Source organism: Anguilla rostrata, chromosome 12 (assembly GCF_018555375.3).
Source record: "Anguilla rostrata isolate EN2019 chromosome 12, ASM1855537v3, whole genome shotgun sequence".
Lineage (NCBI taxonomy): Eukaryota > Metazoa > Chordata > Actinopteri > Anguilliformes > Anguillidae > Anguilla > Anguilla rostrata.
In genome coordinates this window covers 37212885-37231510 of record NC_057944.1, presented here as the reverse complement: position 1 = coordinate 37231510, position 18626 = coordinate 37212885, and the positions used below count along the sequence as shown (strand labels likewise).

At 44.3% G+C, this 18626-nt stretch overlaps 1 protein-coding gene across 3 annotated transcripts in view; it reads left to right on the top strand.

Annotated features, from left to right (window-relative positions):
* The window catches only part of LOC135235534 (sphingosine-1-phosphate transporter SPNS2-like), a 62422-nt gene that overhangs the window by 25421 nt on the left and 18375 nt on the right, over positions 1-18626 (top strand). For all 3 annotated transcript variants that reach the window (XM_064301088.1, XM_064301090.1, XM_064301089.1), the window contains exons 3-7: positions 8259-8395; positions 12792-12943; positions 15001-15067; positions 17559-17701; positions 18211-18363. In XM_064301088.1, coding sequence (XP_064157158.1) covers positions 8259-8395; positions 12792-12943; positions 15001-15067; positions 17559-17701; positions 18211-18363 — 652 coding nt within the window. The remainder of the gene's footprint in view (positions 1-8258; positions 8396-12791; positions 12944-15000; positions 15068-17558; positions 17702-18210; positions 18364-18626) is intronic.

Genomic DNA, 18626 nt, shown 5'->3' with positions numbered 1-18626 from the left:
CTAGGCTCCTCTCGAGATTTCTTCCCATTGGGGAGATTTTTCTCAGCACCTTTTTCACAGTTTTCTTCCCGCTGGGAGGTTACTTACCTCATGTACTTGCTATTTGGGGGTTCAGGTGGTGTTTGCTCTGTTTGCTCTTTTTGCTCTGTCTCTTGCCTTGCCGCTCTATAAAGTGTCTTTTTGCGAAAGGTTTTACCAGTGCCAAAACAGAATACTTGCAGAAGAAATTGCTTCCGTCAAAAAAAGAAGAAAAAAACTTCCCCACTGTCATGATTTCATATTTATTAAGAGCAACTATCCTTTTAGTCCACATGAAAGATGCCAGGAAAAGGAGATCAATAGCGGCCGAATAGAGAAGTACCTCAGATCACTGGCGTACGATGCAGGCTCCAGGTATCTTATGCGTCCAACTGCCAAGGTCGGGCGGGGATAATGGCGCTCGTTAGCATTCCGCTAACACAGATGCAGAGTTCGCCTGGGAGGCCCAGAGGGACGTGGTACCCACACATTCTGAATCATCCCCTTTTAACGGGGCCCCACGTGCTCCCCCTGACCTTTACGCTCGGAATGCGACGGTCGGACGGGCGCTCCATCCCTCGCGCAGGTATGCGTGACCGCGGACTCTCTCTCTCTCTCTTTGTTCGCCCCGGCGAAGACCGGCGTTCGTTCTTCATCACTCCGCGGCCGCCCACACTCCTCCTCGCCCCTGCATGCTAATGGGAAGATCGGCCCTCGGGAGCTCGAAATGTTTTCAGAAGGACAGCCTTTGTGAAAAGGGCTGATATAATAAAAAGCCCGGATGAAAGGAGTCAGACGCGGCTGTGCCAGACAAAGCGTTTTCCTAGAACTGACAAGGTGAACCGCTTTCTGTCGCCTCCATTTTGTACTCCTGACGAGTCCAAAAATGTTAACTTATGGTAACCACAATGCGGTTTACTAATTGCAGATTTAATTCAAGGATGGAGTCACCGTTTTTTCGCCCGAAGCAGCTTTCTCACCTGCGTTTAGTCAGCCCCCAGTTTGAGGTTGGCAGAACCTTTTTTTCATTGCGCGTGATATTTTCAACTGTCACATTGCACCACCCTCAGTCATCCGCACTGATTGGTCAATTGCCACAATGCAACAACAGTGACTGAGAGCAATATTCTGACACTGTCACGCATCATATTCAGTATGGTTATCAGACTAACCTGTGAGAAGAAGCCAACACACATAAAAAGTGCAGTTAAATTTACCCCGCACGCAAAAAAAAAAAAGATAAAAAAAGAAGGCTAATGAAATGGTTTGCTGCGAGGGATATTGTAATGATAACGTGAAATAGATTAAAGCACAAGTACTGAAGTTAAATTAAAACGGAAGGTTTAAAATTCAGGAATTGAATAATTCAGCTGATTTTTAGCGGTGTTCTCTGTCGTTGGCAGTGCTTGGCGTCAACTCGTCCACGCGAACAGTGCCTGAGTCGGTTGGAATGTACAGCAATGAAAGTAATATTTTAGTGAAAGAAAATATTAGACACAACTTTTCTAGCGAATGGGTGTTTCTTTAACTTCTCTTTACTGTCTTACCTTCCCCCGAGTGCAATGTGAGGTCATATAGCATGTACCCTGTTGCCCTAATTTCATTGTGCCATTTATATTGCAGAGAAACATAAACTGACAGTGATCCATTATTGTACTGAACATGCAGTTTCAACAGGAAGCTGCACAGAATTAATATTGTCGTTCTATTTCACTTGATTAATGCTTATATCTGCAAAAAAAAGGGAAAAAAAAAGAATACATGCACTTATATGTGAGCTAAAATTCAACTTGGGCGAAATTCTCATTTAAGCACTGAGCTCTGCAAAGCAGGAGCTCCAAACTGGGGTCTGGGGATCCCTGGGAATCTAAGCAGTAGTAACAGGGGGTCGTTTGCAAAGCAGAAATAAAATGTTTTCCTTTAAAGAGTATTTTGTTGCAGAAAAAATCATGCCTGATTGATTTAAACATCATTAATACTGTTATCATTGTAACTGTTGAACATTCATATTTTACTAAATAGCTGTATGAATATTTACTTAGACATAAATATATAATTCCTCCTTATAATAATACATTAAGAAGACCCTTTTCAGCCTGTAGTGGCTAGGCCTAAAGGCACTGTATCCAAAATTAACCTTCTTATTGTAGTGGGGGTTCTCACTCACAGATTGATTCATATTAAGAGAGATTACTGATGTAAAACACATTCTTGCAATGTGGAGTACAATTGAAAGAAAATAATCTTATGGTAAGACACATACCCAAATATACTAAAAGAGATGTTTTTTTCTTTTGCTTTTTTTGCACTTAGGAAGCAAAAAGAAAAGCATTGTTTGGGATTATAAAAAAGCACAAGCTAAGTTTAGAATCCTCCCCTCCCACTGGCCCTCCTGTAGTGTCAAAAGAATGCGAGGAAAGCTGGTTTACCGAACCCTCCAGGTCTCCGGGTGGCCAAAAAAAAGACAAATGCATCTTTTTCTCCGCTCCACTTTGGAAACACTAATTGCTTTGGCCCTTAGCCCGGAGGGAGCAGGTCCTCCCCGTCCCCCCAGCCCCCAGCCCCCTGCCGCCCCCCCTCGCCCCCCTCGCCCCCCCGTCCCCCGCCCCCCCCCCCGTCCCCACACCCGAAGAGGAGGAGGCACAGGCCACCTGCCTTCCTCTGCTAATGAGACGCTACCAACACATGCTGCATGTCAGAGGTGTGGCTGCAATATCAAACCAATTATGGAAGGAGAATAAATGGAGGTGAGCAGGTGTAGCCCGGATAATAGTTCAGTAATCAAATTATTATGGACTGTTCTGCCACAACGAATATGTGTTACATTGATAATTAGTCATTCCGAGTCCTTTTTTTTTAACAATGTTTTTTTTTTCCCCCCATAATTGTTCTCTTTTTCCCCCAAATTGGAAATGCCTAATTATAACCCGTCCTATTGGGCTCGGTTAGAAGCCAATCACATTGCTGCAACATCTTCTGCCAGTTTAGCAGGCTAGCAGATAGCAGCCACTTATTTTCTGTCTGTTTCTGCAGCTGGGGTGCGTGGTCATTTCACCCCAGGGACTGGTTTCTTATACAGCTGGTGCCGGCCTGACCACAGCTGCCAAATCAATGACAGGTTCGACTCCGCACCCAATTTTGCAGCTCCTGGCTGACCACAGTCACGGCTGAAATGTTCAATCTGCACGGCACCTATCCAACAATCCAACCGATTTTCACCTGTATACACTGGGGCAGCAGTGTAGCGTAGTGGGTAAGGAACTGGGCTTATAACCTGAAGGACATCAGGTTAGATTCCCCAGGTAGAACACTGCTGTTGTACCCTTGAGCAAGGTACTTAACCTGCATTGCTTCAGTATGTATATCCAGCTGTATAAATGGGTGCGATGTAAATCCTGTGTGAGTCGCTCTGGATAAAAGCGTCTGCTAAATGCCTGTAATGTAACGTAATCCAAGAGCCCTGATACCTCTGTTTTCGGAGTGGACTGAAGGGCTTCCAATCTGTTTGGTTCATACCGAGCTTCTGGCAGTAGTTCATGCTGTTTTTTAAAAATTATTTTTTGTTGTTTTCCAAATGGCTGGACACAGATTGCAAATGGAGGGCAAACAGGAATTGATCGATGGACTCTTGGTTTTGTTTTTGGTGAAGACTCTCCCATGAAAGCTCTCTAACTTTTTGTAAAGTCCCTGAATAAACACACAGCACAGTTGGGGGAGGTGACTGTGTCCCCGTCTCTTTCATACGTCTCACTCGAACCCTCGCTCTCCGTGTTCAAACTGCGCGGGGTTTCCTGCCGCTCTGTGCGAAAGTGTCGCCATGCCGTCACCACTTCCTGCCGCGGCGTCACCACTTCCTGCCGCGGCGGCCTTTATCCTCCACGTGAACGCAGCAGAGAAAAAGACAAACGTCCCAGGATGCAACGCTGCCGACACATTGTCAGGCCACCGCGTGGGCAAGTGTCAGAAATATCGTGACGGCCATTTCACTCGAGGGAAATTTTGGCATAAAAACGATTGTTCCCTAAGAGCAGGAAATGAATCAGACTTCAGCAGGAGCCCACCTTCTGCACCTGCAGAGTCAAACAATCTGAACAAGAGTCGCTGCAGTCCAGGTAAACGACAATCGATGTGCTCACTGTAATTCTCTGGTGCTCAGCAGACAGTACCCCAATGTGAGCCTCTCTGTGGGGAAGTAAATGAATTCAGAACAGTCAAAAAGCAGCGACTAGTTTCAGGATTTGGGTCGTTTGTGGAATATGTTTGTGAGAAATGTGGCTTTACAATTTACACATACACAGACGCACACACACGCACACACACACACACACAGACGCACACACCCAAACACACACACACACACACTCACACATACATTTACAGCGATAAGTGTCAAAACCATCTTTTCACATCCACTTCATAAGCAACAGCTGTTATAATTGGTGCACACTGCACACATAGACAGACGTATATTCGCACACACATGCATGCACGCACACACACACACACACACACACACTCTAACGCACACACTTGCAAATTAAACTGACATTTAACAGCGTGGTGACAGAATAGCACTTGGCAGTATCTATGGAGACAAGCTTTTGGCCTTTTTAGGCCAACGTCAGCCATCTAGTTAAAGCTCCACGCTACATCCAATCAGCACTCAGCACAGTCAAACCACAGAGCTGACAGGTCATTTTGCATCAGGGATAAAAATGGTTATGTTCACTAATAGAATTGGTATGAAAAATGGCTTACGAATGAATAAATGTAAAAAGTCATGTTTAATATAGATGTATTGACTTTTTAAACTAAATTCTAAATAACAGCTACCATATTTGTGACAGTGTCAAATATTTAACAGTATCAAGAATAGAAATATTTTTTGCCTGTTTACTGTAAATGCCAAAAGTTGGAGAGTCTATTTTTTTGTTCACACACCATTAAGAATTCCATAAGTTAAATATATTAAATATGTGGTGTGTGTTAAGGAATAGGTATAAGAAAAAAATAAGATGTGCGCTGCATATACAGTCAGACTCAGATGTCCAGCAAAAATATATTTATTAAAAAAATGTATAAAATGACATAGCGCCAAATACACAATGTGCGGGTGCAAAGTGCTGGACTGAGCACGTGCAGACATGTCAGCGCTGAGGTCAAAGGTGCATGCGATGAGAATTTGCTCACACGTTCACTACTGTGAATTTTTGCACAAACCACACACACACACGCACGCACACTAACACACACACATTTTATTGCATCATTTTATTTCATTTCATTTTTCCACCTGTGAAATACTCTTTGTCCAGAAGGCAGCACCGAGATAAAAAAGCAGTCGTGGGCCCACTCGGGCACCGAGCCGGGAGACTATGGACCTCAGCCTTGGAAAGGTACCGCACCACAGAAGAAGACAGCCAACTGCACCGAGCGCCCCTAGCAAAACCCAGCCCGGCATCGTAAAACACTGGCCTTCCTCAGGTTTGACAGCCCGGCCCCTGATTTAGGGTCTGTTTATTGCTGCGGAGCCTGGGGACGCTTGGGGATGCGGCGCTGCCCCGCGTAGAGCCACGGCTGCTTTCATTTCCTCTCGCTCCGAAAACCCGCAGAAGCCCCAGATGAGGAAAGCGCTGATGTGAAAAGGCCTCGGGCCTGCGGGACGGGTGCGAGTGCGGGACGGGCGCGAGAGAGAGGTCTGCGTCAGCTTCAGCCACTGGGGTCTTTGCAGGTGATGCAGCGCAGGATTGAGAGGTACGATTTGCGATTCCAAATTTGGGTGGAGAAAAAGAAAAAAAACCCCAATCCAGCCGTCTGCGCTAATGACCGGGAAACAAGACCAGAATGCATTTCTGCAGCGAATGCACTTTTTTTTGCCGGAGATGTATTGCAAATAAATTATGCAAATAAGATTTACATTTCCTTTTACTGTTCAGCCTCGGAGGCGGGGTCACGACCGTATAAAACTGTATTTGTCTTTCTAAATGGTGTGAATAAAATGGAGCTACAATCGTGACACATTAGGGTCGGTATAGGTCTCCCCTGGTGATGGAGACCACCCATAATGCAGTTGTCTGGATAGTGAGGCAATGTTTTCAGGCCAGCTGGAGTTCTGAAGCAGGTCTCACAAAGTGTTCCGGAATGTCACGCCCAGCTGAGGTACTGGTCGGTCTCTGTTCCCGGCGAAGCACCCCGCGTTCCGGAATCACCTGACCGCGACTGTGACGGCTGTGACGGGGAGTTCCGCGGAGAACTGCCCGACCCGACGCCTCTCCTCGGGAAGGCTGAAAATAAATCTGAGGCTCGAGCCGCTCGCCCGCTGGCTCCCGTTTTAGCCCCGATTAGGCACACGTCGTTCTGCTAATGAGCAGCACACCGAGATCTCTGGCTGTGGAATGAGGTGTGCTTCGCTCGGGTTGGGGTGAAGCCCTACAGGACGGTAGGTCTCTGGCTGTGGAATGAGGTGTGCTTCGCTCGGGTTGGGGTGGAAACCTGCAGGACGGTAGATCTCTGGCTATGAAATGAGGTGTGCTTGGCTAGGGTTGGGGTGAAGCCCTACAGGACGGTAGGTCTCTGGCTGTGGAATGAGGTGTGCCTCGCTCGGGTTGGGGTGAAACCCTACAGGACGGTGCTACAGTAGGTCTCTGGGAGCAGGGGTTGGGCAGTCCTGCTTTAGTGGATGCATGTGCTAGTTTGCGCCCTCCCAAATTGGAGGATGATGCTGGGGTGGGATGGGCCTACAAATGTGGCAATTACTGAGAAAATGTAAATGCTGATTGTCATTCCTGCCCAGCATAGTATGACTGGGCAGCCAACTAATGTGAGAAAGATAGAAAAAGAGCGAACCCTGCTGTAAAATGTTTTTTTTTGTTTGTTTTTTTTTACATAAGCAAGATGTTTAAAAAATATAAGGTCAAAATCACCTTAAAATTAAACTTTAAAAGAACATAAAGAGCTGTGCTACTTTTGATCTTGACTTTGTGTGCGCCTGGGAACAAATTAGCTTTTGTTATTTTCTTAAAATCAGATAATCCCCCCCCGCCCCCCCCAAAAAAAAAACACTGCTGACAAAGGCATAGTTATGCAGCCAGGACTTTGTGTCGGGTTATCATTTAATGGGTGTCCGGGGAGTTCATCGGGCCAAAACTGAGAATGCAACAGTGTGAACAAGAGGAGAGTAAAATAAGAACGAAACACTTGTTCCTGGGCAAAGCTGCTCAATAAACTTGTTACCAGACAGCAGGTGCAGCGGTGCAATGCTGTGTATGGGGATGAGCCCCTCACAAAACATGTTTTGTTGCATCACCTGCATTCCCCTGAATCTGCTGAGCTGCGCACTACACACCTACAGTACACTGGGCAAGAAGAATTACGCGGGCAGAAGGTGGTGGGGTGTTATATTTATTTAGTGCAGAAGGCTGTACAACCAACTCCAGAGGTGGATGCTGAAAACTCGAAATGCCCATGATAAAATGCGTGTGTGTGTGTCCGTGTGCATGTGTGTGTGTGTGTTTGTGTGTGTGCGTGTGTGTGTGTGCATGCATGCGTGCGTGCGTGTGTGTGCGTTTGTGTGTGCTTGTCTGCGTGCATATGTGCGTGTGTGTGTGTTTATGTGCGTGCATGTGCCTGTGTGTGCGTTTGTGTGTGCATGTGTGTGTGTGTGCGTGTGTGTGTGCGTGCGTGCATGCGTGCATGTGCCTGTGTGTGCGTTTGTGTGTGCTTGTGTGTGTGCGTGCGTGTGTGTGCGTGCATGCGTGCATGTGCCTGTGTGTGCGTTTGTGTGTGCTTGTCTGCGTCCGTGTGTGCGTGTGTGTGTGTGTATGTGCGTGCGTGTGCCTGTGTGTGCGTGTGTGTGTGTGTGCGTGTGTGTGTGCATGTGTGCATGCCTGCATGTGCCTGTGTGTGCGTTTGTGTGTGCTTGTGTGCGTGCGTGCGTGTGTGTGTGCGCATGTGTGTGTGTGTGCGTGCGTGTGTGTGTGCGCATGTGTGTTTATGTGCGTGCGTGTGCGTGTGTGTGTGTGTTTATGTGCGTGCGTGTGCATGTGTGTGTGTGTGTGTGTATGTGTGCGTGCGTGCGTGCGTGCGTGCTTGTGTGCGTGCGTGTATGTGTGTGTGTGTGTATGTGCATGTGTGCATGCGTGCGTGTATGTGTATGTGTGCGTGTGTGTGTGTGTGTGTGTGTGTGTGTGTTTATGTGGCACAGTCCCACCAGTGTAAAATCCGTTTCTCTGTTGTTGCAGTCTTCATCTGCAGCTTCATGGTGGCGGCTCCCATCTTTGGTTACCTTGGCGACCGTTTCAACAGGAAGGTCATCCTGAGCTGCGGGATCTTCTTCTGGTCCGCAGTGACCCTCTCGAGCTCCTTCATCACAAAAGAGGTAAGGCTTCCAGATATGGGTCCTCAATAGCCAATTACAGTGCTCTTTCACTCTGCACAGATGATTATATTTGTCCAAGTTCTTTCTAACTGCAGTGTGCCTTGCCTTTAGTTCTCTCAGCAAATTTTAGCCCACCAGAAGTAGGGTAGGTATACGTTGGTTAGGGTTCCAGGAGCTACTATTACTTTACTTCCTTTCAGTTTTTACGTGCACAATGGCCACCAATTCTCGCCAGTGAGATACACCTTGACTCCAATCAGCGGTAGCCCTCCGGCTAGAGCCAAAATCATAAAGCCCATCATTGGGAACAAGTGAAGAAATAAAAAATTAGATCCTCTAAAGTTTGGTGAAATGTTTTAGTTTTTTTTCTCGATAGACAGAACAGAGGTCTTAGTCAGCTCTGCGCCAGAGGCAGTAATCTTGTTGTTTGTGGTGCTGTGTAAACAAAGGTTGCCTTGCTTGTTTTTGTGGTCTGCTACATTTTTTCTCCTGTGAGCATTACTGAGCTCTTGGCCGGTCCCAATGCATCTTTTCCTCAAATATTGTATGACCAGATCTGTCTGAAATAATGGAGCAGGGCACCTTGAATCCAATACTCCCAGACTATTGGTTATGGCCACTGACTCAGCAATGTCATGTCATGACATGCGCATTGTTTGATTGTGAATCTTAAAACGCGGAGTACAGAGCCAAATCAAGAAAAAATATGGCTTAGAGAGAGAGAGAGAGAGAGAGAGAGAGAGAGAGAGAGAGAGAGAGAGAGAGAGAGAGAGAGAGAGAGAGGACATCCTGAGGGAGACTAAGTGACATTTTGCTGGTTTGATCAAGCACGTCGCAGACACAGGATAGACAGATCAACATTTTGGAATACAAAGGTCAAATCAAACTGCTTATCTGTGGGAAATGACTAGAAGGCTATACAAACACTGTATGACATTCTGGGCGCCTGGCTGCAGAATCTATTAAACCGTGACTGTGTGTGTATGTCCAGAGTACCCAACTCCAAATTATTTCCAAAATATCATTGGTCACTGAAACATTTAAACTATGGTTTTATACATTTCTTCAAATAATGTCTTCTTTGTGCAGTTATTTTTACTTCAACAAGAGGCGGACATTTCAGAGAGAACCTGGGTGTCATCTACTGGCTTCCTATTGATTTGAGTTGCTTGTACCTGGTAAATCACATTATAGACCTTATTAATCAAACCTGTAAAAACTGCAGGCACGGGAACATCTGTCTTGTGTCTATATCAGAGTACGTAAAATTAGAGCTGGGTCTGTGTGTCTCTTAGGATGTTATTCGATGATGATAGGATCCTCGATGATGAAACTGTTATTTAATACAGAAGTGACATCAGTGATAAGTTGGCATCGTTTGCTTCTGGCTTCCCCCCAGCACTAGTCACTGGGGTGTATCGGGTAATTCCTCCAGGGCGATAAACATCCTGCCGCGTTGCTGTCAGTTGAACTGATCTCATAAGGGTCACCGAGACCTTGAATAATTAACTAATCCCCCGGTTACCAGTCCCACATTGCTGAAGAGAATTCCGTAGTACCCCTATAAATGGGCAGCAAGTCACTCATAACCAATAGTATACGCAACTACGGTACGCTGTTTGATTTTAAGTCTATTAATAAAGGTTTTTTAGCTGTGTTCTATGGAGATGGGCTGCAAGAAAATTAGTTAGAATGGGCTCCAGTGATGTGAGACTAAACAAAATGATGTATCAGATTGACAATCCTTCCCTCTTTTCTAGATTACACATTTTGCCACGCTTATTTATTTAAGACGCAAACATTAAAGCTTTATGTCTGCAGGTACACGTCGTGCAGCTATAAATGATTTATTCAGCGTTTGTAACCAGGCGGGCTGTGTTATAAAGTGCCGCCGTGAATCCTCTCATGTAGAAGGGGAGAGTCACGTGAGATAACGATGCAAAAAAGAAAAAAAAGAAAAAAGAGAGAGAGTGAATCAAAAATACCTTTTTTGCTAAAAATAGCAAGATCTCATCAAAGATGTATTTTTGAGTGAGTGGAGGCCACAGAGGGCAGCCCTGTTTTAGCTAGCCTCTCCTCCCATGGCATGCTGCTGATGGCTGATGGCTGCTGGTGTTACATAACCTCCTAATAAGTAAGAGTAGCACAGTCTCTGATGCCTCCGCCACGCAGTTGTCATGTCGAAACGAAGGGATATAAATGGAAGGCAGTCATGCTGTGGAGTGGGGGTGGGGGTGGTGGGAGGGGGGGGGCGGTTCTGTCGGGTTTCTGTTTGACGAGAGCACACACAGTCAGTCAGATCTTCCTTTTTCTCTCATTTAGAGCCTCTTGTCTTCTTCCTGCGTATCAGCATCTAATGGACCCGCCCATGTGATTTTGTCACTTTGGGGGTAAAATGGAGAATAAATAAATAAATAAATAGATGGGAGATGTGCAGTAGCTGTATACGCATTCAGACATTGATCTGAATTTAAATTTCTCTCAAAAGTTTCAACCCGGTTTCTGACCCAGATACAGTGACAGTGAAAGTGACATGGTTTCTTCTCCTTTGTGTGGTCGTGTAAATGCAGACGAACATGGAGAAGTCGTGTTCAGGCGCAAGAAGAAAAAAAACCGACAAAAAGAATTTTGAGTTGAATTTTGAAGTAGGCCAGTGATCTATTTTAAGTGAGAGCTTATTCCCCTGCTTGTTTCAATGGAACAGCAACTGCAATGCCTTAAAATGGCTTATGTATGTTCAAATCAAATATTGCTTGAACGTATATGGATTTTACATGTCACATGTCGCCTGTCATACATCCCTCAGATACAGCCAGTATGCATTAAACATTAAAATAAAAATGTACCAAAGAGACCTTAACCTGGGGTAGTGAAACGTAGGCCCCTGCATTCGTCTGAAGAAGAAAAAGTGTACATGCTTACAGCCGTGGAGAGCAGCAAGCAGTCAACAAAGGACGGAGGCCTGGTACTGCAGAAACAACCGTATTGATTATTGTGGGTCTGTGAATGTTTGGATACTGTGAGAGGCTTTCTTTTTTTTGCTGTGTGGGAGTTTTTTGAACTGTGAGGAGCACAGAAAAAAGTTGGCTCTTGAGCGCAGATCTTCCAATGGAACGGAAATCTTGCAGCAGCAGATGTAGAAGTGGTCTGTGACACTGCTCGCGTCACGTTCTGTTAGACCGTGAAAGTGCCGTCATGTAAAAATACAATTCATCTGATAGATTCACATTCCTGAGATTAGGAAATCAATTCGCTATTCAAGCAGTAAATCTATTTTAAATACACTCTTTTCCTTGAAAATATGTTCAAGTTCATACAAATATTTTTATATATATTTTTTTTTTATCTGTTGGGAACCAAAAAACAATATGTTCACCATTTTGTTGAAGATTAACATTTTTTATTTTCCCTAGATGACTATCAAAAATAAATTTAGAATCAGAATCAGAATCAGAATCAGGTTTATCGCCAAGTAGGTTTTCACATACAAGGAATTTGTTTTGTATATATGTATATATGTATATATTTATGTATATAGTATGAATTTAATGTATATATGTGGACTACATAAAGATCAGTTTTTTTCACATACCTAATATCTTGGCTTGATGGCCTGCTTTAGTGGCATTGATGCTTTTTTGGTTTTCATGTTGACAACAGCATCAGACTCCGCATGCAAATTTCCCACCTAGAATCAACTCTAGACCTTTTGTTCACTTTCTTGTGCATGAACTAATGATCCAAGGACACACAGCTGGTGCAGAAACAGCTGAGCAGCCAATTGCCCAATTACTTTTGCTCCCCTAAAATGGGAGGACTGTATATAAATAGGGCTGTAATTCCTCCACAAATCTCCTGATATGGATGTAAATACTCTAAAATTAAATCTGACAGTCTGCACTTTAACACTGTTCATTGTTCTATTTCAAATTCAATGTGCTGGAGAGCAGAGCCAAAAAAACACAAAAATAAAATTGTGTCACTGTCTCGATACCTGACTGTATACTCATCAGCGTATCTGATACCCATGATACCCATCATGCACCACAAACAGAGCCTCTCAGTAATCTGATCTGATGAGGAATTTGCTGGCATGGAATAATGAGTACTTCCCGGTTCAGTTGTAGTGCATTTGCTATTCAATGATTCCTGATGGAAAATGGCTACAGACTATTGGTTTAGCAAAAGTGCCCTGTGATAGATTGGCGGCCTGTCCAGGGTGTATTCCTGCCTCTCGTCCAGTGCATGCTGGGATAGGCTTCAGCACCCCCCCCGTGACCCTGCTCAGGATGAGCGGGTATAGAAAACGAATGGATAATGGACTGTTGGTTTGTCTGGTCGCTGCATGGAGGACCGCTGGTTCAGTGTAACTCATCCAGCACCCTGCTCTTTGCAGTACTACTGGCTGTTTGTCCTGTCGAGGGGCCTGGTGGGCATCGGGGAGTCCAGCTACTCGTCCATCTCTCCCACCATCATTGGGGACCTGTTCACCAACAACACCCGCACCATGATGCTCTCCATCTTCTACTTCGCCATCCCCCTGGGCAGGTAAGGGGGCCAGTAAACTCAGCATGTCCCCTGCAAAACCCAACAAAGCTGTAAGATCAGAGCAAAGCTCGTTCCCAACACTGTATAATCCCATTCTTCTCTCAGAAGAGAGAAGACCATGGCTCAGACCATAACTAGGGTAAGTGTGGACAGTAGAACGTCCAGTGATAATTCAACTGAAACAAATTTTATAGGAATCCACACTAGCCCTAGCGGACTCATAAACGTTGTAAGAGTTTATATAACACTGAACATTTTACTGGGTCTGCAATCGGGTTCCACCTAAAACTGAGCCGTATAGAAGGTCTGAATTACAAGGACTTTAATATTGTGGCCTACTGAAGCTGCGTGTGGATGCACAGTCATATAAATGTTTTAAAGCAAAAACATAAAAACAATATGCAAATAAACTAATTGTGGCTAAAAAAAAAAAAGCATTGACCGTAATCAGCTGAACTAAATTTTGACAATTGTATTCGGTTCTCAGCTGGATTTACCCTTGCGCATTCAGACAAAACAAAGTCTTTGACGAGACACAGATTAACATTAATATTGTATTTGTATACTCTAAACTCCAGCCGCAGTGCAGACCTGGAACTCTGCACACCTGATTCGTTATATGAAAAAAAATCATTCCGGAGTTCCTGTATTGCAGAAATAAGTGCACACAGATGCAAACAAATGAGTGGCAATATGTAATTTTCCCTATCCCATCAAATAATTATAATCAGTGGAGGAGGCTCTCTGTTGTTTAGACATCTCCACAGAAAAATCCCCTTAGACTAAGAAGAATACACAAGCTGACTGTATTCATTGGCTTCTTGGACTGTAAATGGTACACACAGTTTCTCAGCTGTGAGAATATCTGAGCAAGAGTATTTAAATGTGACTGTAAACTGGGACAATGTTAATTCTGAATTGCCAAAGCCTGATATTTTATTTATTTACACCTGAGTACAAATTATCACTGTTAACAAGTCTGTGAATTGGGTCAGACAAGGACAAAGTCTTCTGAGGCCTCATACTGTAAATTAAGCTTCTTGCAGTGTTGCTGTGCATTCACATATATGCAGATCCTTAGTCTTAGAAGACCCTTGAAAATGTTTTATCCTGGAAAATCATAGGTCATAAACAGTGGTCAGAAATCCAACTGTCCTTCACATTCTCAGGAAAATTGCTTATTTTTATTAATTTTTTTGTGGAAGATTGATTTTTCTTTTTTTTCTATCGTAGCCCACTAACTGGCTGACTCATTGGCTTGTACAGTAAGCTGTAAGTGCCAATAGCAATAGAAGACTATAATCTACTGCCAAAAGCATTTCAACTGATAGTAATTTAATCTTCATGGTATTAAAATAGGGAGGAGTTAGACTACTGGAGCCATAAAATTTTTTTAACTGAAAATCCATCCTGTATATATGCGTGAGCTGTACGCAAATCAGATTTGAATGTTAAACCGGTTATGCTATTTTGTGTGCATGGGGCTTTTGACACAAGTCAGCAGAGATCTAAGCAATAAAACCAAGATGCTGCAGTGCTCTGGCCTTTGACTTGACGGCTCGGGTACCCCCCTCCCCCCCGCATACAGAAGCTCCCGTCAGCCGCGAAACGGAGAGCGAGTGTGGGGAGGCCGACCCAGATGAATATTTAAGCTGCGTGAAGATGCGGTCGGAGCGGCATGGTCCGCTGCATGAATAATATTTGACTTCGCCCTCCTATTCCGTACTCTGGGGGGGAAAAGATGAAAAATGAGCCGGGTGTCCTCTTGACCTTGGAATGGAATAAAATCTTTTGTTTGCTTCTGTTTTAATGAATTAATAGTTTAAAATTTAAAATTATGTTATATTTGATTTTTTTGACTGGACCGCAACAGCGGTACCAGCCCTACAAACGTGAATGTCTGTGACTGACTGAGTGACTGAGTGACTGAGTGATGAAGTTATACCATTGGTCGGCCGGAGAGGTCCAGCCGTATACTAGGTTTTGACCTGGTCTTGTTTCTCCCAACATTCAAGTTTGTGAGTGTGAATGCTGTCACCCGATCTCTCCCCATCCAGTGGGCTGGGCTACATCCTCGGGTCCAGCGCCAAGCATGCAGCTGGGGACTGGCATTGGGCTTTAAGGGTAAGAGCTCTCGCTTCTTACTCATTGATTACTCATTCCTCACTAATTCGTTACTCATTCTTTACAGATTCTTTACTTATTTAACTCTTCTTCCTCATGGGGCTGTGGGGAAAAAAGTTGATCAACACAGGTCAAAAAAAAATCCAGGTTCTGAAAGTAAATACTGTCCTTCCTAGTATTGTGTTCCACTCACCAGCGTTTGCTAATCTGCACAATTATTCAGCCAGGAGGTGGAACCAATTAGTGAAATCACCTCGCTGAGTTCATGGGTGGAAGAAAAACATGGCAGGACTTTTACTTCCTGAGCCCCGGACTTTCCGCCTATGTCGATCACCGACCACAGAAGAATGTGAATGTTGTAAAACCAATGGGAACCAATCCTGTTCCTGGAGATCTACCATCCTGCAGGTTTTCACTCCAACCCTAACAAAGCCACACCTCATTCCACAGCCAGAGATCTTGTTAAGATGCCAATTCGTAGAGCCAGATATGCCAAATCAGGGTTGAAATGAAATCCTACAGGATAGTACAATCCCCAGGAACAGGGTTGATTACCACTGTTGATAAAAAAGAAGAGACAAGAGATGTCGCGTTGTGGAGAACTGACATGGTGTAGCTTAGTGGGAGGTGGAGTGTGGTGGAGGGGGATGAAATCTGCTTTTCATTGGCTCTGGGCAATTCGTCTTCGTCCAACCTCAGTTGCCTCGACTCACGCAGAGATACTTACACATCACCACTTGGGGTCCTGCTGATCTTAAAGATTTCTGGAAAAAAGAAAAAGAAATTGCTAACATTTTGGCCACTGAAAGAAGATTGCATCAATGGAGTCTGCCACTGGAAATAAAGGAAGTAACAGACCCGCTCCCCCCCTCCTCCCTCTCCCGATCGGGGTCTTAGCACACAGTTAAAATGGAACACTTTGCCTTTACCTTGCGCAGATGGAATATCAAGCCTCCACTGTAATAAAATAGCAAGACATTACTCTTTCAAAAACCTTGATGCGCTGTTATAAACTGAGCAGAGTCTTGGCCAGCACAATAAAATGCACTAAAACATTTGGCCTCTTGCAACACAGCATGCAGGACGTTCAGAAGTGCCAAAAGGAATTTCTTTTTTTTCCCCCCTTCTTTTTTCTAAACCCATGTACAGCAGCAATAGTTTTGAGTGGCTACTTGGCAGCAGATGCAATTATGCACTCCATGTGTTTTGGCCTTCCCGAGACCTCCTGTTCTGAACACTTATTATGTCACAAAAGGAAATGCAGGGCTTGACATTCAAGGCTTCAAACCCAAACTATTTTATTGTTTAGTGCGACTCAACAATAAAACAACCCCAAGATAGGTCATTTATGATCTCTACTAAAAAATTCATTCATTCATAATTTTTAAAAAAATTGTTAAATCCAGCAATTAACTGCTTTGTATATAAATAAAGTCTCTATATATTTTGTTTTATTAATTTAGTTAATTTTGAGCCTTCCTTCTTAAAATATGTGAAGATTTGGAGCGACGGTGGAGAATGGAGCCTCAGGGCTTGTAGAAAGATTGCCATCTGCCCTTTTCTGCCCGGAGAGGGTGGATATTATTCCACGAATCTCAATTCCTAAGCCTTCGAGCTATTCGTTCTGTGTGGACCTTTGCGCAATGGTCACGTGTTCCGATCAGGAACATCATCGTGTCACTGCGCGGCACAGAAGTCAGAAGAAAAGGCGAAAAATAAAATCGCCCTGTGAAGTTTGGCGTTCTGTCCGCGTGCAGACGTTTGCATATCGGCTGCAGAATCGAAAGGGCTGTGGAAGGAGAAAGCTCGCGCGGTAAACAACGCCAACCGAGCTGTTTGGAATACAGATTCGCCCGCAGACGCTGTAAAATAAATGCGGAGATGGACTCTGTTTGGCAGATGGCATTCGTTTTTTTTTATGATCACACACTATGCGTGTGTCCTGCATCGCTTGAATGTTTTTGTTGACAACTGAACGGTAAGGATTTTTTTTTAAGTGCGCGTCGTAAAAAGCTCGGAAAGGAGGTAATTATGCAACACTGATGAGATGTGACATTTATATAAGAAGACTTGCATACTCAAGGGAATTTTTCCATTTATTCACTTAATTATCTGCTATTTTTTGCTTAAATGCATGCATGCATGCAACGCAACCATATTCCACTGCACATAGGCGGACAAGAAAACCTGGAAGGTTTATAAAGGAATACATTAAAATGCGCTGACAGCGCACATCCAGCATTAACGGTCTGTACACAAGTGTTTTTTTTTTTCGAGCCAACTACTGATGTGAAGCCAATATAGGTGCAACTTAAAGAAAAATGAGGAAAGAAATTCTGCAGCGTGCAGATGTGCTTCAAAAATATGGATGGAAATGACATTTTAATGTCCCATGACTGACATGTGCAGTATGTCTAAAATTCAGCATTTGTGATACTGGCACTGACTTGAGGAATTTATTTTATTTTTATTTTTTGTCTACCTTTTGCAGGTGTCCCCAGTTTTGGGGATGACAGCCGGGACCCTGATCCTCTTCTGTGTTCCGGAACCCAAGAGGGGGAGCGCCGATCAGCTGGGGGTGCAGCTCAAGGCCCGCACCACCTGGGCCTGCGACATGAAGGCCCTGGCCAAAAAGTGAGAGGAAACGGGGGGGGGATGGGGGATTGGAATGGGGTTGGGAAACAGGGGCCAGAGGGTTCACGCTGGGACACTGCAGCACACCTTGAGCAAGACGCTTTGCCCAATAACTCCATCAATAAATAAATGTGTAAAATGTCAGCCGACATTGCTTTTGTGTGAAAAATAAACGCTGAATGAACTTTCTGTCCTCTAGATATTTGACTAGCCTCCAGATTTTTTTTATTTATTTCCTTCTAGTTGGGGGGCATTGCTGTATTTTTCTTCTCCTCCTTTTTCTTGTTCTTATTATTATTATTATTATTATTATTATTATTATTATTATTATTAATAATAATAATAATAATCATAATAATAATCATAATAATAATAATAATACAATTGTCAATAATAAAAGTATGACTACTACTTCTACTACTAATGCTACTACTAGTACTACTACTACTACTACTAATAATAATAATAATAATAATAACATCATAATATAATTTTTCTCCCTCTCGCAGCCGCAGTTACGTGTTCTCCTCCCTGGCCTCGGCCGCTGTGTCCTTCGCCACGGGCGCCTTCGGCATGTGGATCCCGCAGTACCTGTACCGGGCCCAGGTGGTCCAGAAGACCGCGGTGCCCTGCACCGAGGAGCCCTGCAGCATCCGAGACAGGTACCTGCTACCTGAGCCCTTAAACGCACAGGTACCTGCTACCTGTGCCCTTAAACGCACAGGTACCTGCTACCTGTGCCCTTAAACACACAGGTACAGAGACAGGTACCTGCTACCTGAGCCTTTCAACGCACAGGTACAGAGACAGGTACCTGCTACCTGAGCCCTTAAACGCACAGGTACAGAGACAGGTACCTGCTACCTGAGCCCTTAAACGCACAGGTACAGAGACAGGTACCTGCTACCTGAGCCTTTTAACACAC